This window comes from Choloepus didactylus, chromosome 21 (assembly GCF_015220235.1).
Source record: "Choloepus didactylus isolate mChoDid1 chromosome 21, mChoDid1.pri, whole genome shotgun sequence".
NCBI lineage: Eukaryota > Metazoa > Chordata > Mammalia > Pilosa > Megalonychidae > Choloepus > Choloepus didactylus.
The window spans coordinates 36,984,354-37,000,096 of NC_051327.1; the positions used below are offsets into that span (position 1 = coordinate 36,984,354).

Consider the following 15,743-nt stretch of genomic DNA (forward strand, 5'->3'; position numbering starts at 1 on the left):
AGCCAGGCTTCTTGGTCAAGGGCAGCTGCACACCACTCGGCTGCAGTGTCCCCATGCCCGAGAAGTCCTGAGCCCCTGAGCCGGGAGGTCCAGAGGGCTGGAAGATTGAGGGCTGCCACTTGGGGCTGCACACTGCCTTCTTTTTGGTTCATCGGGTTTTCTTCACACTTACATGGGCTCATATCCTTTGTTACAAAGTGGATTGTTTCTTTCCATTCCATATGTGGATTTCCTCATTCAGTCCTCACAAGTATCCTAGGAGGCTGGCACTCTTATTACCCCCATTTCACAGAGGAAGCAATGGAGGCTCAGGCAGGCCGAGTCATTGGCTGCAGGTCACCAGCTGGTCAGGAGCAGAGCCAGGGTTGAGGCCAGGCAGTGTGGCCTCCTGAGCCTGAACGCTCCACCTCAGTGGTCCACTGCTCCCCCTGCTCCCCTCATCGTGTTCATTAGCCCCACTTGGTGCTGGATACCAGGGACCCAGAACCCACAGCCCAGTCCTCATGGAATCACAATTGAGAGGGCCAGGTGGGGAAAAGGCAACATCAGTACATGTGGTCAGGGCTGTTCCTAAAGATTCATGGGGGTGGATGCCTACTCCCACCTGGGGTGGGAGGGGGCTGAGGGCAGGCATCAGAGGGGCCGATTAAGTTGGGGAAGGCTGTGTGGGAGTGGGCCAGGCAGCCGGCGACAGGCCAAGGCCTAGAGAGGCGGGGCACATGCTGACCCCTCCAAGGAGGTGGCCACAGCCAGAGCCCAGAGTGAGGGAAGCTAAGTGGGAGGTGCAGAGGCCGAGGGGTGAGAGCCGGATGGTGGAGCCTTGGTGGGTACCTGTTAGTGCTGTTTTGTGACATCGTGCACTGACTGGCTGACTGGGAGTGCTCAGAGGGTTAAGGCAGGCAGTCCTGATCCGCAGGAGAAAAATGGCAGAACTTCAGGGCAGAGGCTCTCAGGCATGTGGCAGAGGGATCGGTGCCTGCCTTTGGGGTTCCTTCTGCCCTGTGAGCCACCTATAAAGCATCTCCTGGCAGCGTTTCCCGAGTTATCGTGTGCACTGAAGGCAAAGGGCTCATCGTAGGTCCTTGACGGTGGTACTCTTCTTCCCTATGCCAAGCTCCTCCCCCTGAGCTGCAGGCTCCCCGAGGCTCGCTGCCCGCCCCCCTAGCCCTAGACAGGGGCACAGCCCCCACAACTTACTGAAGCACAGACCAAGCCCCTGGGAATGTCTGGGCTTCTCAAGGGCCTCTTGTTAGGCCTTTGTCTGTTTTTTGAGTTTACAAAAGCAAATCTCAAATCCCAGGGTCTGCAGGCTTTGTGCCAGGGAGAAGGTGGCCGGAAGATCTAAACTAGGGTACGTCGCCTCCAATAAGAGCCGTCCGTTTTAGAGAAGCTTACTTTGGCAACTTGAATCTGTTTCTGAATGGAAATTCTGGCCACTCACCTCAGTCTAGTTCCTGTTGCGAGGCAGATGTCTGGAATTATCCAGGAGCTTAGTTCCTGTAGCCCACTTCAGAAATTCGAACACAGCAGTATGCTTTTGAATTCAAGCTAAAGGAAATATATGGTTTAGCAAGCAATTGAGGGCTTATGTGGTTTCTTTGAAGTTTTTTGCCTGTCTCCAAAGAACATTCCATTTCATCCTTTTGAATTCAAAGGTTTGGTTTTGTTTTGTTTTTTGCACCAAGTAGACTTGTTTTAACTTTTAGGAGGCTAATGCATTTTAGAATCTCACCCTTTATTTATTTATTTATCTTTCTGAGGATTTGCCAAAGAAGCTCAAACAATCCTCACTAGTAAAGCATTCCTAACTTGTAAAATATTCATTCATGCATTCATCAAAGAGCTTCTGGGTTGCTACTGTGTGTCAGGTGCTGCACTGTGCGTGGGGGAGCAGAAGAGAACAAGGCAAATGTCCCTGCCTTCTGGACCAACATGACACTAGGCAAGACAATAAAGTAAAAGCTATGGAGGAAAGAAATGGCCTGAGGGGGACAGGGTTACATGGGGGTAGCACTTTTGGATAGAAAGCTTCTTTGCAGAGGTGACATTTGAGCTGAAACCTGAGGTATGAGAAAGAACCAGCTGTGCAAAGTTAAAGGAAGAACTTTCCAGACAGAGGGAACAGCACATATGAAGTCCCCAAGATGAAAAAGAGGGTGGTGTGTTCAAGGAGCAGGATAATTGGAGCTCAGGGGGTGAGGGGGAGTGGAGGGGGTAGTGAGCCTGGAGAGGAGGGGTCAGGCCATTGCAGATCATGGTGAGGTGTCTGGCAATAGAGTCATGTTTTCTGTCCTGCGTTTTGTAAATTTCATCATTTATTCTTTTATTTGACATATTTGTGGAGCATTTTCTAGGTGCCCTGTGCAAGGTGCAAGGACAGAGCAGTGAGCAAATAATACCAAATAAGAGCAAATGAGCAGGAGTGCCACCGAGCCATGCCAGCCAAGCGGGGAAATTCATGTTGAAATGAAAGTTGCCAGAGCTATTGTGGTTTGATGAGAACATTCAGGTGGAACCCCTGACTTGGGCTGCACCCACCCTGTGTGTCGGGGCAGCTGAGCGAGTCATCAAGAAAGAACACAGGCTTGCGAGTCAGACCCCCTGGTCAAATCACTATAAACATGGGATCTTGGACAAGAATTCAACCTTCCTGAGCCTCAGGTTCCTGATGTGTCCCACCTGCCACCTGTTGACCAGAGTAGAAGAGAGTGGCTGGGAAGTGAGAGGAAGCAAGCCTCAGGAAGTGCTGGCCGAATGGTGGTGGAGCTCTGTAGCATCTTAGGTGGGAAAGAGTAGGGCTTTTAACAGTCTCAGTCCACTGAAGTTTAATATTAGAGAGAAAGAGACTTGGAGATAAGGTTGTTGGTGAATATCAGATCTGAATTGAAGGCACTAGCTCTCTTTGTCTAGTAATCCTGGAAGCCATCATGAAAGTAATGTGTTTGCCCAAGGTTGGAGCTGTCCCTCTGTTCTGTTTCCGTGTTCCCTTGTTCCCTTGTTAAAACACAGTCAGTTTTTATGTTTATCGCTATTGACTTGAGAATATTTTGCTTTACTTTTGGATGTGAATGATGCACTAGAAAAAACAACATCTCAAAAAGTTTCGAAAGTAGAGGAAAAGAAATTCCATTGATTTTCTCACTTAAACCCTTAGACATTTTCCGTCTCCTTCCTAATTTTGTTTGTAAATACATCTTTTTAGGGTTGCATAGTGAATGCTTGATATTTCAACAGTTAATCCAGGTTGCAATAAACAGATTTTTTTTTTAATTTTATTTAAAAAGTTGCAAGCATACCAAGTAATCATACAGAGAAATAGAATTCCAGTAGTTTCCCCTATTTTATTAACACTTTGCATTTGTGTGTCACCTTTGCTGTAATTGATGAAAGAATATTTTTATAATTGTACTATTAACTGTAATCCGTAGTTTACATTTAGGGTTCACTGTTTGTATTGTACAAGCCTATGGTATTTGTTTTTTTTAAATTTTATTCTAGTAACACATATACAACCTAAAATTTCCCCATTACCCACATTCAAATATATAATTTAATACTGTTAATTCCATTCACAATATGGTGCTACCATCACCACCATCCATTACCAAAACTTTTCCATTATCACAAACAGAAACTCTGTACCCATTAAACATTAACTCCCCATCCCTTACCCCAACCCCCACCCCCCCAGTGCCTGGTAACCTATTTTCTGGTGTCTGATTCTATTAATTGGCTTCTTCTAATTATTTCATATCACTGAGATCATACAGTATTTGTTCTTTTGTTTCTGGGTTATTTCACGCAACATGATGTCTTCAAGGTTCATCCGTGTTGTCTAATATATCTGAACTTCATTCCTTATTATGGTTGAATAATATTCAACTGTATATATAGACCACATTTTATTTATCCACTCTTCTGATAGTAGACACTTGGGTTGCTTCCATCTTTTGGCAATTGTGAATAATGCTGCTATGAAAATCAGTGTGAAAATATCTGTTTGAGTCCCTACTTTCAGTTATTTGGGGTATATACCTAGAAGAGGAATGACTGGGTCATACGGTAATTATATACTTGATTTTCTGAGGAACCACTATGTTTTTTTCCACAGCAGCTGTACCATTTTACATTCCCACCAAACATAAATGAGAGTTCTTATTTTTCCACATCCTCTGGAACACTTTATTTTCCAATTTTTAAGTCACCATTCTAGTGGATGCAAAATGGTAGCTCATTGTGGTTTTGATTTTCATTTCCCTAATGGCTAATGATGTTGAACATCATTTTTCTTTGGCCATTTGTATATCTTCTTTGGAGAAATGTCTATTCAAGTCTTTTGTCCATTTTTTATTTGGGTTGGTTATTTTGTTATTGAGTTGTAGGATTTCTATATATATTCTAGATATTAAACACTTACTGGATACGTTGTTTCCAAATATTCTCTCCTATCTGTAGATTGTGTTTTTACTTTCATGATAAAGTCCTTTGATGCACAAACATTTTAATTTTGATGAAGTCCCATTTACCTACTTTTTCTTTTATTGCTCATGTGTTGGTATAAAATCGAAGCAACCATTGCCTAACACAGGGTCCTGAAGAAGGGCCACATCTGAGCAACAAAGAGGCATTCGGGAGGAGGCTCTTAGGCACAACCATAGGGAGGCCTAGCCTCTCCTAAGCTACATTTTTATACAACTGTCTTCAAGATTCATGGGTTCTGGGTTGTAGTTTGATAGATTCAGGTATCCACCACCAGCTACCCCAATTCTTTAGAACCTAAAAAGGGTTGTCTAAAGTGTGCGTAAGAGTGCCCACCAGAGTGACCTCTCGGCTCCTTTTGGAATCTCTCTGCCACTGAAGCTTATTTCATTTCCTTTCACATCCCCCTTTTGGTCAAGAAGATGTTCTCCGTCCCACGATGCCAGGTCTACATTCCTCCCCGGGAGTCATATTCCACGTTGCCAGGGAGATTCACTCCCCTGGGTGTCTGATCCCACGTAGGGGGGAGGGCAGTGATTTCACCTTTCAAGTTGGCTTAGCTAGAGAGACAGGGCCACATCTGAGTCCCACAGGTCTCTTAAGCTCTGTTCACTTTTTAAAAATTCTTTTTCTTTCTGCTCTTCAGCCTGAATCATTTAATTGTCTTGTCTTTGAATTCACTGATTCTTTCTCCTGCCAGCTCCATTCTGCTGTTGAAACCCGTTTAGGGTATGTTTCATTTCAGTTATGGTGGTCTTCAACTCCAGTATTTCTGTTTGGTTCTTTTTAAAAATTTCTTTCTCTTTATTGAGACTCTCATATTGTTCATTCATTATTTTCATGGTATCCTTTAGTTCATACTCTATGTTTTCCTTTATCTACTTGAGCATGTTGAAGATCATTTTAAAAAAATTATTTGTGTCTGGTATGTCCAAAGTCTAGTGTTCTTCATTGATGGTTTCTGGATTTTTAACTTCTTCCCCTAGATGGGACATCATTTCCCATTTCTTTGTCTTGTAATCTTTTCTTGTACACTGTACAGTTTGATATTTTAAAGTGTTGACTCTGGGATTTAGTCCCTGTGCTCTCTGTTCCTTAAGTTTGTATCCAGCTAGTGATATGGCAGAGATTTCTTTGAGTACCAGGACAAAAACAAATGGGAAAAAAAAAAATGCCTTTCAGAGACTTTGCAAAATGGCTCTGTCTTTGCTGATGCTGTCCTTCAGAGTTTAGCTTTCCTGTCAAGAAGTTCAGCCTGCTGCACATGGGCCATGCAGGGTCCTTGTTTTGTTTCCTAATGCTGCCAGAATGCAAAACACCAGAAATGGATTGGCTTTTATAAAAGGGGGTTTATTTGGTTACACAGTTACAGTCTTAAGGCCATAAAGTGTCCAAGGTAACACATCAGTAATCAGGTACCTTCACTGGAGGATGGCCAATGGTGTCCGGAAAACCTCTGTTACCTGGGAAGGCACGTGGCTGGCGTCTGCTCCAAAGTTCTGGTTTCAAAATGGCTTTCTCCCAGGACCTTCCTCTCTAGGCTTCAGCTTCTCTCCAAAATGTCACTCTCAGTTGCTCTTCGCGCATTTTTCCTCTTAGCTTCTCTGGAGCCGAAGTCTGCTTTCAAAGGCCATCTCCAAAATGTCTCTGTAAACTGCAGTTCCTCTCTCAGCTCCTGTGCATTCTTCAAAGTGTCCCTCTTGGCTGTAGCTCCTCTTCAAAATGTCACTCACAGCTGCACTGAGTTCCCTCTGCCCGTCAGCTCATTTATATGGCTTCAGTGATCAAGGCCCACCCTGAATGGGTGGGGCCATGCCTCCATAGAAATATCTCATCAGAGTTATCACCTACAGTTGGGTGGGGCGCATTTCTATGCAAATCTAATCAGCACCAAAACGTCTGCCCCACAAGACTGCATCAAAGAATATGGCTTTCTCTGGGGGACATAATACATTCAAACCGGCACAGTCCTCTTCATCCTTCCTCAGCCTGTGTCTTATCCTGGGCTTGTGCTGTTTCCTGGCCTTAATCTGTTAGGAATTTGAATGCCCCCTCTATTCCCTGTGAAATAGACTTCCTCCCCCTTCAGGGTGCTCTGTTGTATGGCTTAAAGCAGGAAATCCTTTGCTTAGGCCACTTTGGCTTAATTGTTTCTTACACAGTTTAGCCATCTGCACACTGCTTCTACCTGCAGGGCAAGTTCCAGGAGGGTGAGCCAGAGAAGAGTTTCCTGGTTCAGTCTTTCAGGCTGCCACTTGATAATTGCAGGGACATACAGGCACCCCATTATGTGCGTAGGAGTCACTCTGCTCCCTCCAGAACATGGCCAGGGGCTCACACTGGGAGTGTAGGCAGATTCCTCACTGGGCCAGGGAGTGGGTGGGGGAGGGGCCCGCAAGGGCACTAGGCGCTTTTCTTACCATTTTCAAAGCTGTATTTTCTTGTTTTGGCACTCACCCAGTTACTGCAACCCTTTAATTATTTTTTGGAGTTTTGAGGAAGATGGTGCTGCCAGTTTTTGCTAATTGTTTGAAGATTCTGTGGGAGAACAGTACCCTGAAGCATCTTATACTGCCATCTTGGTCATGCCTTCCATGATACAGTTTTAATAATTCTAATTAGTGGTTGCATAAAAGTTTATCTGGTGACTTCTGCCAAAATTTATTTAACCCTTTTCCTGCTGGTAGACATTTCAGTTGCTTCCAGTATTACGTTTTTCAACTAAACTGTAATGAACAGCTTCATGAATACGGTGTTTTCTTTCTTTTGGGTTTTTCTTTAGAATACATTCCCAGAAGTGAAATTTCTAGTTCAAAGGGTATCAGCATTTTTGTGATCTCTACCTGTTGCCAACCAAATTGCTTTCCCAGTGGGTTGTGCCCATTTTAAAGTGCTTCAGCATTCTTTGAATAATAACTGTTAGAGAAATGACAGCCGTTTCCACAGTTTTATTGGACTTGATGGACTGTCACCCCAACTGAGCAGCTTGCAAATGAGGCAAGGGAAGTGGGCGAGAGGGCATGATCTGCAGGTGCCAGGGCCACCCCAGGGCTCTGTACACCAGCTGTGTTATTTTGTTGCACCTACACAATGACCCCATGAGTGGGGGTGGCGGGGTACACGATTTCCAGTCTGTGAAGCCTGTGCTCAGGAATTCATGTGACTTGCCTTAGCCCCAGATTGAGCCACAGCCTGTCTGGCTCTGAAGCCATCCTCCTGCTCAGCCCATTGGACCTGTCCCCCAGGGACTTTCTTGGCCTGAGTTTACTCCCAGTTTCCTTAACACAAAGAAACTGGTGAAGTCTCATCTTTGAATTTGAGCTTGATCATTATCTCCCCTTTCAAAATCTAATCTGATCGTTCTTCCAGCACCTTCTTCCTGATAGTCTATGGAAGTATCTGAAAGCATCATAATTTCTTTTTCCTTTGTAGTAAAACTTTTAAATTTGCATCTTCTTTTAGTAAAGAAAAGAAAAGCACTTGATAAAAACCTGGATCCCAAGCCTTAAATCTTTTCAAGGCAGAGACCTGTGGTTGGAAGAACATAGGTGTTAGAATCCAGTTATTGATCAGTGACCTTGGGCAGTGTTCCAGTTTGCTAATGCTGCCATTTTGCAAAACACCAGCAACAGATTGGCTTTTATAAAGGGGGTTTATTTGGTTACACAGTTACAGTCTTAAGGCCATAAAGTGTCCAAGGTAAGACATCAACAACAGGGTACCTTCACTGAAGGATGGCCAATGGCTTCCGAAAACCTCTGAGCTGGGAATGCACGTGACTGGCGTCTGCTTGCTCTCAGGTTGCATTTCAAAATGGCGTTCTCCAAAATGTCAGTGTCAGCTTCAAATGGCAGTCTTCAAAATGTGTCTCTCAGCTGCAGGTAGCAGTGAGCTCCTTCTGTCTGAACTTTTGTAGAGCTCTGGTAAACTAATCAAGACCCGTGGTGAATGGGCAGAGCCACACTTCCATGGAAACATTCAATCAGAGGTCACACCCTAACCAAAGGTGTCACTCACAGTTGGGTGGGTCACATCTCCATGGAAAGAACCTAATCCCAATATCCTATGAGATTGGATTAAAAGATCATGGGTTTTTCTTGGGGGACATGATATATCTAAACTGGCACAGGCAGGTTGCCTGGCATCCCTGGGCTTTAGTGTCCCTGTCTGTAAAACGGGAACCGTGCAGGGTTGTTAGAAGGCTGAAAGGAGATGATGGTCATACTGCCCCTGCACAGTACCTGTAGGCAGTGAGCAAGCAGAGGGAGTGCTTATTACTTTAGAGGTGCTGGGATGATTTTTAGGACCCTTATGCTCTAATTTAAACCTTATTTTTGGCTTCAAAGAGAGAGCATTGACCAAAGGGGAGCAACCTGCCCTTCTTACATTCTCCTCCACAGGCTTCTCTTGTGCTCTTCCTTCTCTTAGGAGTTGGGGTAGGAACCAGGAAAAGTATTGGGGGAGGAGGGTAATTTAATTTATACTCTATTTTAAATATCACACGATTTTATGATTTTTGTTATTTTAATTGTATTCTCAGAATTATCTTCCATTTGCAAAAGCAGTATTTTACCACTAAGGCTTATATTAGCAACCGAACCCCAAACTCCTTCTATATTTCGGATTTTCAGGGTGATGGACTATAGAAAGCCACACATATTTGTGTTTTCTTATACCTAGACTCTGGTCCTACTTGGTTTCTTTGCCTTGCAGCTTCCGGCTTCCCTTTGGTGTAGACCTGACTGTGAGAGGCCTTCCCCTCCCCCCCCCCCCCATCATCCTTGAGGTCATGACTTCTTATATGAGAGCTCAAATTGCATAATATTTCATGTCACCACCTGCACCCTGGGCTTTCTGGAGCACACTCGGGCTGGCACAGATGCTGGGGTTTCCTTGGCCTTCAGCTGAGCAGTAAGCTCTCACCTCACGTTTCAGTCCCAGACCTTCCAGGGTCAAACCCCAGCTCTGCCACTTACCAGCTGGGTGAACTTAGGTCACTCTGTTTCTTCCTCTTCAAGGTGCAGTACGGTGTCTGGCACACAGTCGGTGCTTAATAAACAGAAGCTGTTTTGATTTTTTTTACTTGTCAGTTCATTTTTATTTAAAAAACAATGTGGTTTTCAAAATATATCTATTTTCAAAGAATCATTTAAATATGGCTTTAAAAGCCACAGTGTCGTAATTACCACAAATAGATAGTGTTGCAACAGCATTTGTACGTGTCTATGATACGTAAAAATGTAATTATTATTCTGGTATCCTTTTGGAGTAAGCCTTTATATTCTTAGATATCCACAATGATTCATGAAAGTAAAATCAATATTGTTCATTAATGTAATTTGTATCTAAAAATGAATTTGAGCGACCAGCGTAGACTGACCATTTGATTTGTGATCTGGACTCATGTATCCCAAAGTTAAGTAGATTGTTACTCTACTCTGTAGACAAACTGTTTTCTTTTCCATACAGTTAGCCAACAAACACACCCCGGGCATTCCAGCATCTGTATAAGGGTATCTATTAGTGCCTCCGTACAGCCATGCTAAATAAAGACTATATGGCTGGATTCTAGAAGTTCAGATTTTATGAACTTAAAATACACTAAGTGTCTATGCCAAAAAACAAGAACTGGATCCTGGATTACATTTTAAATTATGGAAGGAGCCTCTGAAAAAATTTAACATTAGCAATGGAATGACAGCAGATAGCAGATATTTCTCAAATTAAGAGAAGTATATAACTTCTCAACTTTTTCATTAGTGCCTTCAAATTGAATCAAAAGTAAAGCAAATTTATAGTGGATTCTTTCTTACCAAAATATCCCAATCTAAAATGGTCTGGATTTGGGTAACACATTTTTCAGTAATCATTGAAGTTTAATTTACCCTTGAAAACATACAATGGCATTCTTGTAAGAAGCCGTCTTCTTTCCGTTGCACAGAGGTCAATTTGAAAACCAATCCAGGCAAATGAGATAGGAAAAAAGCAGCAAATTCATCTAAATCCACGTAGCTGATGCTGCAAAGCAGCTTCTACGTGAACAATGAAACGGACATATTTAGGAAGTGCCACAGTAATATCTATTTCAACATTATGTTAATGGCAGCCATTTCAGGAAGAGATTTCCAGACCCCATGCATATGGGAAGGCAAAAGGCAGAAAAACATTGCAAAACCTTAGCAGTTCTTTGACTTCTCCTAATTACAGGTCAATTTTTCAATTATGAGCCATGTAATCTTGCAATATTCTGAGTTTTATCTTTTAAACACAAAGGAACATGTTGATGTCATGGGCAAATATACTGGAATTATCTTCTTCTAGCTTACTTTCTCTTTCCTCTATGGTCAGCTAAGAAACACAAGACATTTTCATGTATCACAAAGGTCATACAGCAGGCTGGAGTCACTCGACTCAAACTGGGAGCAATTCCTTTGGAAAATCCACCGATACCTTCTTTCCTCTATGTCTTTGTGATTACATCCAATATACCCTTGTCAAAAATGTGTTGATCCTGGAGATGAGCTCTCACGACTTGATTTGGGTATGTTGCTGCTGGAGCAAATATTTTAGATAGTCTGCAACAGTTATACATTCAACTGTGCTCAGATGAGCTGCTGGTAATCTATTGATATGCTGGTTGTACTACAGTTTCAGCAATTCATAGGCCGTAAACTGAAGGACACCATGTGGGGTTCCAAACAGCCCAGGAATAAATCGTTTGTACAATCCATGCACACCTTCATATTTATATATTTTCAAAAGTGTATCAAACAGTCCTTTGTGCTGTTGCTGTGGAGAGTTAACATCACCATCATACTTTGGCAGATGGTGAGTTTTTGCTACCCATAATGGGTTTGTAATGCAGAGGGTCACAGCTCCAGCTTCAGCAGCTGAGACAAGGTATTCTGTTGCCTCGTACTGCTCAGCTTTCTTCTGTCTTACGTGATTTGATGGCATTATAAAAGAGAAAGTAGGGTCCCCAGGATAAACCTGCATCCCACATGTTTGGGATTACTCCTTGGTAAAGTCCCCGAAGTCCGTCAAATTTCCAAATAGTAGTCAAGCAACGCAAAATTCCTGTGTATTTCGGTCTCAGTTTCAGTCCATCCCTCAAGGATCTTCACAAGGACAAGCAGATTCAGGGCTAGGTTCTTGAACCAGGCTTGGTGGAAAATTGTGTTCCACACTGATGTCCGAGATACCGACTGGCTCTGCCTATTGCATGCTCGGGGCCTGCCAACACCACAGTGCCCAGGGCAGCAGAGGTGGGACGAGACGTAGTGGCCGCCACTGTGGCGACAGTTGCTGCCCTGGAGCAGCAAACTTACTCTCTTACTCTGTATAACCCAGCCTTCCTTCACAGTTGACTTCCCTCACAGTAGCCCTTAGAGCTATAAAGAAGACCCAGAAGTGCTCTGGGATTCATTTTTGTGGGGCTCACCAGTGATGACAGTGGTCCGTGTCCATGCCCTCCCCAGGGGCCACCGCTCATGGAGCCCTAGGCTGGCCGCTTCCCCTCCAGCATTATCTCAGAACTCCAACAGCCCTTTCACAGAGGAGGAAAATGGACTTCATGGAGGTGGAGTGACTTGCCCAGCATAGTGGAGCTTGTCAGTCTGACCCCGGAGCTGTTTCCCTCAGTGGCTGCCCTCTGCTTTCTGTCCCCTGGTTGATGGGCAAGTCCGCCTCACCCCAGGACTCAAAGAGAGGGTGCCATCAGGGCAAGCCTGCCTCCAAGGTAAAGGCTGTTTTCTGCACAAGCTTTGCTGGGTTTCTGGGGCTTTGGGCTCTGCTTTTTTCTGCTCTCTGGAAACACCTGATGACCACTCTGGACTTGTTCACACCCCACTCCCAGGGTCAGGAATGCCTTTGCTGGAGGAACCACGTCTGCTCCCTGAGAGCTGGCTGGAGAAGCCTGAAGGGATAGATCAGGGAGCTGACATCAGTGAGTGCCTGCCAGGCGCCCGAGCGCTGTGCCTGTGGCAACGTGTGCCCAGTTAAAGGCCAGGGAGGCGCCCAGTCAGGGGCGGAGTTGGGATTTAACTGGCTCTCACTGCTCTGAAGCCTGCAGGCATTTCACCTTCTTCTGTCTCTCCACGCCTTCCTCCTGGCTCCTCCCCCATTCGACAGGTAGGACATTGAAACACTTGCTAGTGATTTGGACCCCCAAATTCCATGCCAGTTCAGTTGCCAGAGGCCCAGTAGAAGTGTGGCTTTGGGCAAATCACCTCACCCCCTCAGTTGGGGTCCAGGGTCCATACAATCATAGCAGCATCAGTTTTGTGGGTTTTGGGTCTTAAGGGTTTTATTTATGATCTCAATGATAAAAGGATTCTGCTGTTAAAAAGAGAAAGCTTGAAAAGCAAACCACCTTGTCTGTGAGATGGGCTGAGACTTGCTCAGCAGGGCTGGTACAAAGGCCAGAAGACACTTGAGAGAAAGATCTGGCAAAAATGCTTGGTTGAAATAAGGTAACCCAAACTTGAGTCCACAGATAACCGAGAAAAAAAAAAACAAAAAAACCAACTGTTCCCCTGTGGTTTTTGTGTCTTGCTATAAAAGCTCCAGACCCACGATACTGGAAGAGGTGGGCTTGGTTTTGTTTTGTTTCTTTTTTCAAGATGAAGGGTGACGCTGTGGTTTCCCTCTTCTCTCCCCCTGTGCTGTTTGTCCAGGCCATCCGCGTGTTCTTCATGCTCCGGTCCCTGTCGCTGCAGCTGCGAGGGGAGCCCGAGACCCAGTTGCCGCTGACGCGGGAGGAGGACCTGATCAAGACTGACGATGTCCTGGATCTGAGTGAGTTGGCTGTCCAGAGTCTTGGCAGGGGGCTGGGGACGTGACCTGTGCTTTTGACGTAGTTGGTCTGTGACCAGGAGCTAACTGGATGTTTAAAGAAAGGGCCCAGGTTCTGGGTTCCTCATGGTCCATCTGTGGGTGCTGCTCTGGAGACCAGGTGGAGCTGGGAGTTGGTTTACTGAAGGTCTCTGGTGGGCAGTTGGGGTCCAGTGTTCATACAACCATAGCAGCATCAGTTTTATGAGTTTTGGGTATTAGGGGTTTTCTTTATGATTTCTGCGATAAAAGGATTCTACTGTTAAAAAAAGAAAGCTTGAAAAGCAAACCACCAGTGTCTAGGTAAGGGTGAGGTCTTTGGAGGCCGAGGCCCATGTGCTACCATTTACCACTCAGTGCCTGGGTGTTCTTATCTCTGGTCTGAGACAGCATGGATGTAAACCCTGGTCTGTGGTCCCACAATTCTTCTTGTGTTTATATAGTTTTCCCATTCTTCCCTTTGCTTTGGAGAATGTACCAACTTATGGCAAGATGGTTTTCGGTTTCTTAAAGGCACTGTTGTATATTAGAACTCTTTGGTGTAACCAAAGGACTTAAGAAACCCAGCTTCATCCAGAGTAAGGAAAAAGAAAGGGGAATTGGCAGGTGCCACCGGACAGTCCAGGAGAGGCTGCTGGATCCGGGTACTCAAGCTGAAGTCATCAGAATACTGCCACGCTCGTCTCTCAGCTCTGCTTTCCTCCTTCAGGAGGGTTTTTACCAGGAGACAGCCCTCAGCAGCTCCAAGCCAAGCAGCCCTGATAGAGTGAGCTTCTCTTTCCCTTTAACTTATATGGAAGTCCTGAGTAGGGCCCTCCTTGGCCTGGCAGGTCATGTGACCATCCCCAAACCCATCAGTGGTCGGAGGGTTGTGACTGGCCCACCAGGCTGGGGTCACATGGGCTGGGAGATGGGGCCAGTTCACCTGAGCACCGGGAAGGAGGGGTTCCTCTAAGGAAAGAGCAAACGGCTACCCTTGGTAGTATATGGTGAGGAGACAGTCGTTTCTAAATGAGCTTTATTGGGGTATAATTTACATACAAAAATAATCACCAAGTTTTAGTGTACAATTTGATGAGTTTTGACAAAACTATTGAGTTGACCTGAGAATCATGCTGTAGAACATGGAGGGTTGACTTTTGGGTCAGACATCCCCGCCCTTGCTCTCTAGTACCGTAAGCAAATGACATAAACCTCCGCACCCTCTTTACTCCTCTGGGAATGGGGATGGGGATGATCCTTGTATGACAGGGTGGATTTCAGGGTTGAATGAAATATAATAGGGAATGTTATGTGATAGCGTAGTGCCTAGCACCCAAGTGTGGTCAGCAAACTGCTGTCTGTGCCACCCGCTGGTTAGTGAGGTGGCAACACTTATGAAGAGCGCAGGGCCCAGCTGGCACGGAGTTGATTCTCAGTGAGGGGGTGAGAGGAGGTGCACCTGGCCCCCCAGCTTCTTGCTCATGCCTTCTGTCTGTGCTCTTCCTTTCTCCCTTTCTTTCTTGGAAGAACCAAGGAGCTCTGTCCCCCTGTTCTCTCTGCCCATCTCCTTTGGCCCTTCACCCTTGAGAGCTGGCCACGGGGATTCCTGTAAGGGTTTAAATTGATCGAGTTGGCTGGAGAGAACCGTAAACCAGACTTTCTCTGATTTGGCTCAAGGAAGGAAAGCAAAACGACCGGCTTTACCGGGCACCCCTCCATCAGGATGGCAGGACTGTTTGCATCCATGCAATGGAATTGAATTTTATGCTGGGAATTCACATTCCTGCTCGCTTCCCCTTAGGAATGGCCCACTGAAATAAAGGTTAAAAGTATTTAACTTATCAATTTTAATTGATTAGATTGCTAGTTGAGATCACTTAACTGAGCTTTTTGGGTAGTTGGCCATTAAGAAAGTAATGGCTATCTGTCTTTACCCAGCCTGATTGCAAATTATGTCTTTTGCTTGCTAAAGAGGGCAGCATACAGAAAAATGCTAGGAATTGTGGATTTGAAAAGCACATGGCACTAGAATAAGATGCTCATGTGTTGTTGCTGGTTGACTTTGTGTGTGTGTGTGTGGCGGTTTTTAAATGCTGGAGCTTCTCACCTACCATTGGAGGTAAAAATCGGCAAATTTTGCATTTCATAAAATTCCTTCTGTGTGTAAGAAGTGTAGGAAATGTCATAGGTGAAGGCATCCATATTTGCTGAATGATGGGAAGCCAGGCATGCTTCTGCTAGAGCAGAATATTTTGTCTCCCTGATGGAGCTTGAGGAAGCTGATTTGGAGGGCTGGTAAACTGTTATCTGATTTAACATGTTCTGACAGACTTAAAAGGAACATCAACCCCACAGGGCAGGAAGGAGGTGACATGAAATGTATTTGTGAAATCTGTTACCCTTTGATAAGAAACAACAACCCGAAGCACGCTCCCCAGAGTGCCTGACCC

General features: G+C 44.9%; 1 protein-coding gene and 1 pseudogene across 7 annotated transcripts in view; one reads left to right on the top strand and one right to left on the bottom strand.

Moving 5' to 3' along the window:
• CLEC16A (C-type lectin domain containing 16A) overlaps nucleotides 1–15,743 on the top strand; it is a 228,115-nt gene that overhangs the window by 119,791 nt on the left and 92,581 nt on the right. For all 7 annotated transcript variants that reach the window (XM_037815367.1, XM_037815369.1, XM_037815363.1 and 4 more), the window contains one exon: nucleotides 13,155–13,275. In XM_037815367.1, the coding sequence (XP_037671295.1) occupies nucleotides 13,155–13,275 (121 nt within the window). The remainder of the gene's footprint in view (nucleotides 1–13,154; nucleotides 13,276–15,743) is intronic.
• LOC119518016 lies at nucleotides 10,802–11,946 on the bottom strand (annotated as a pseudogene).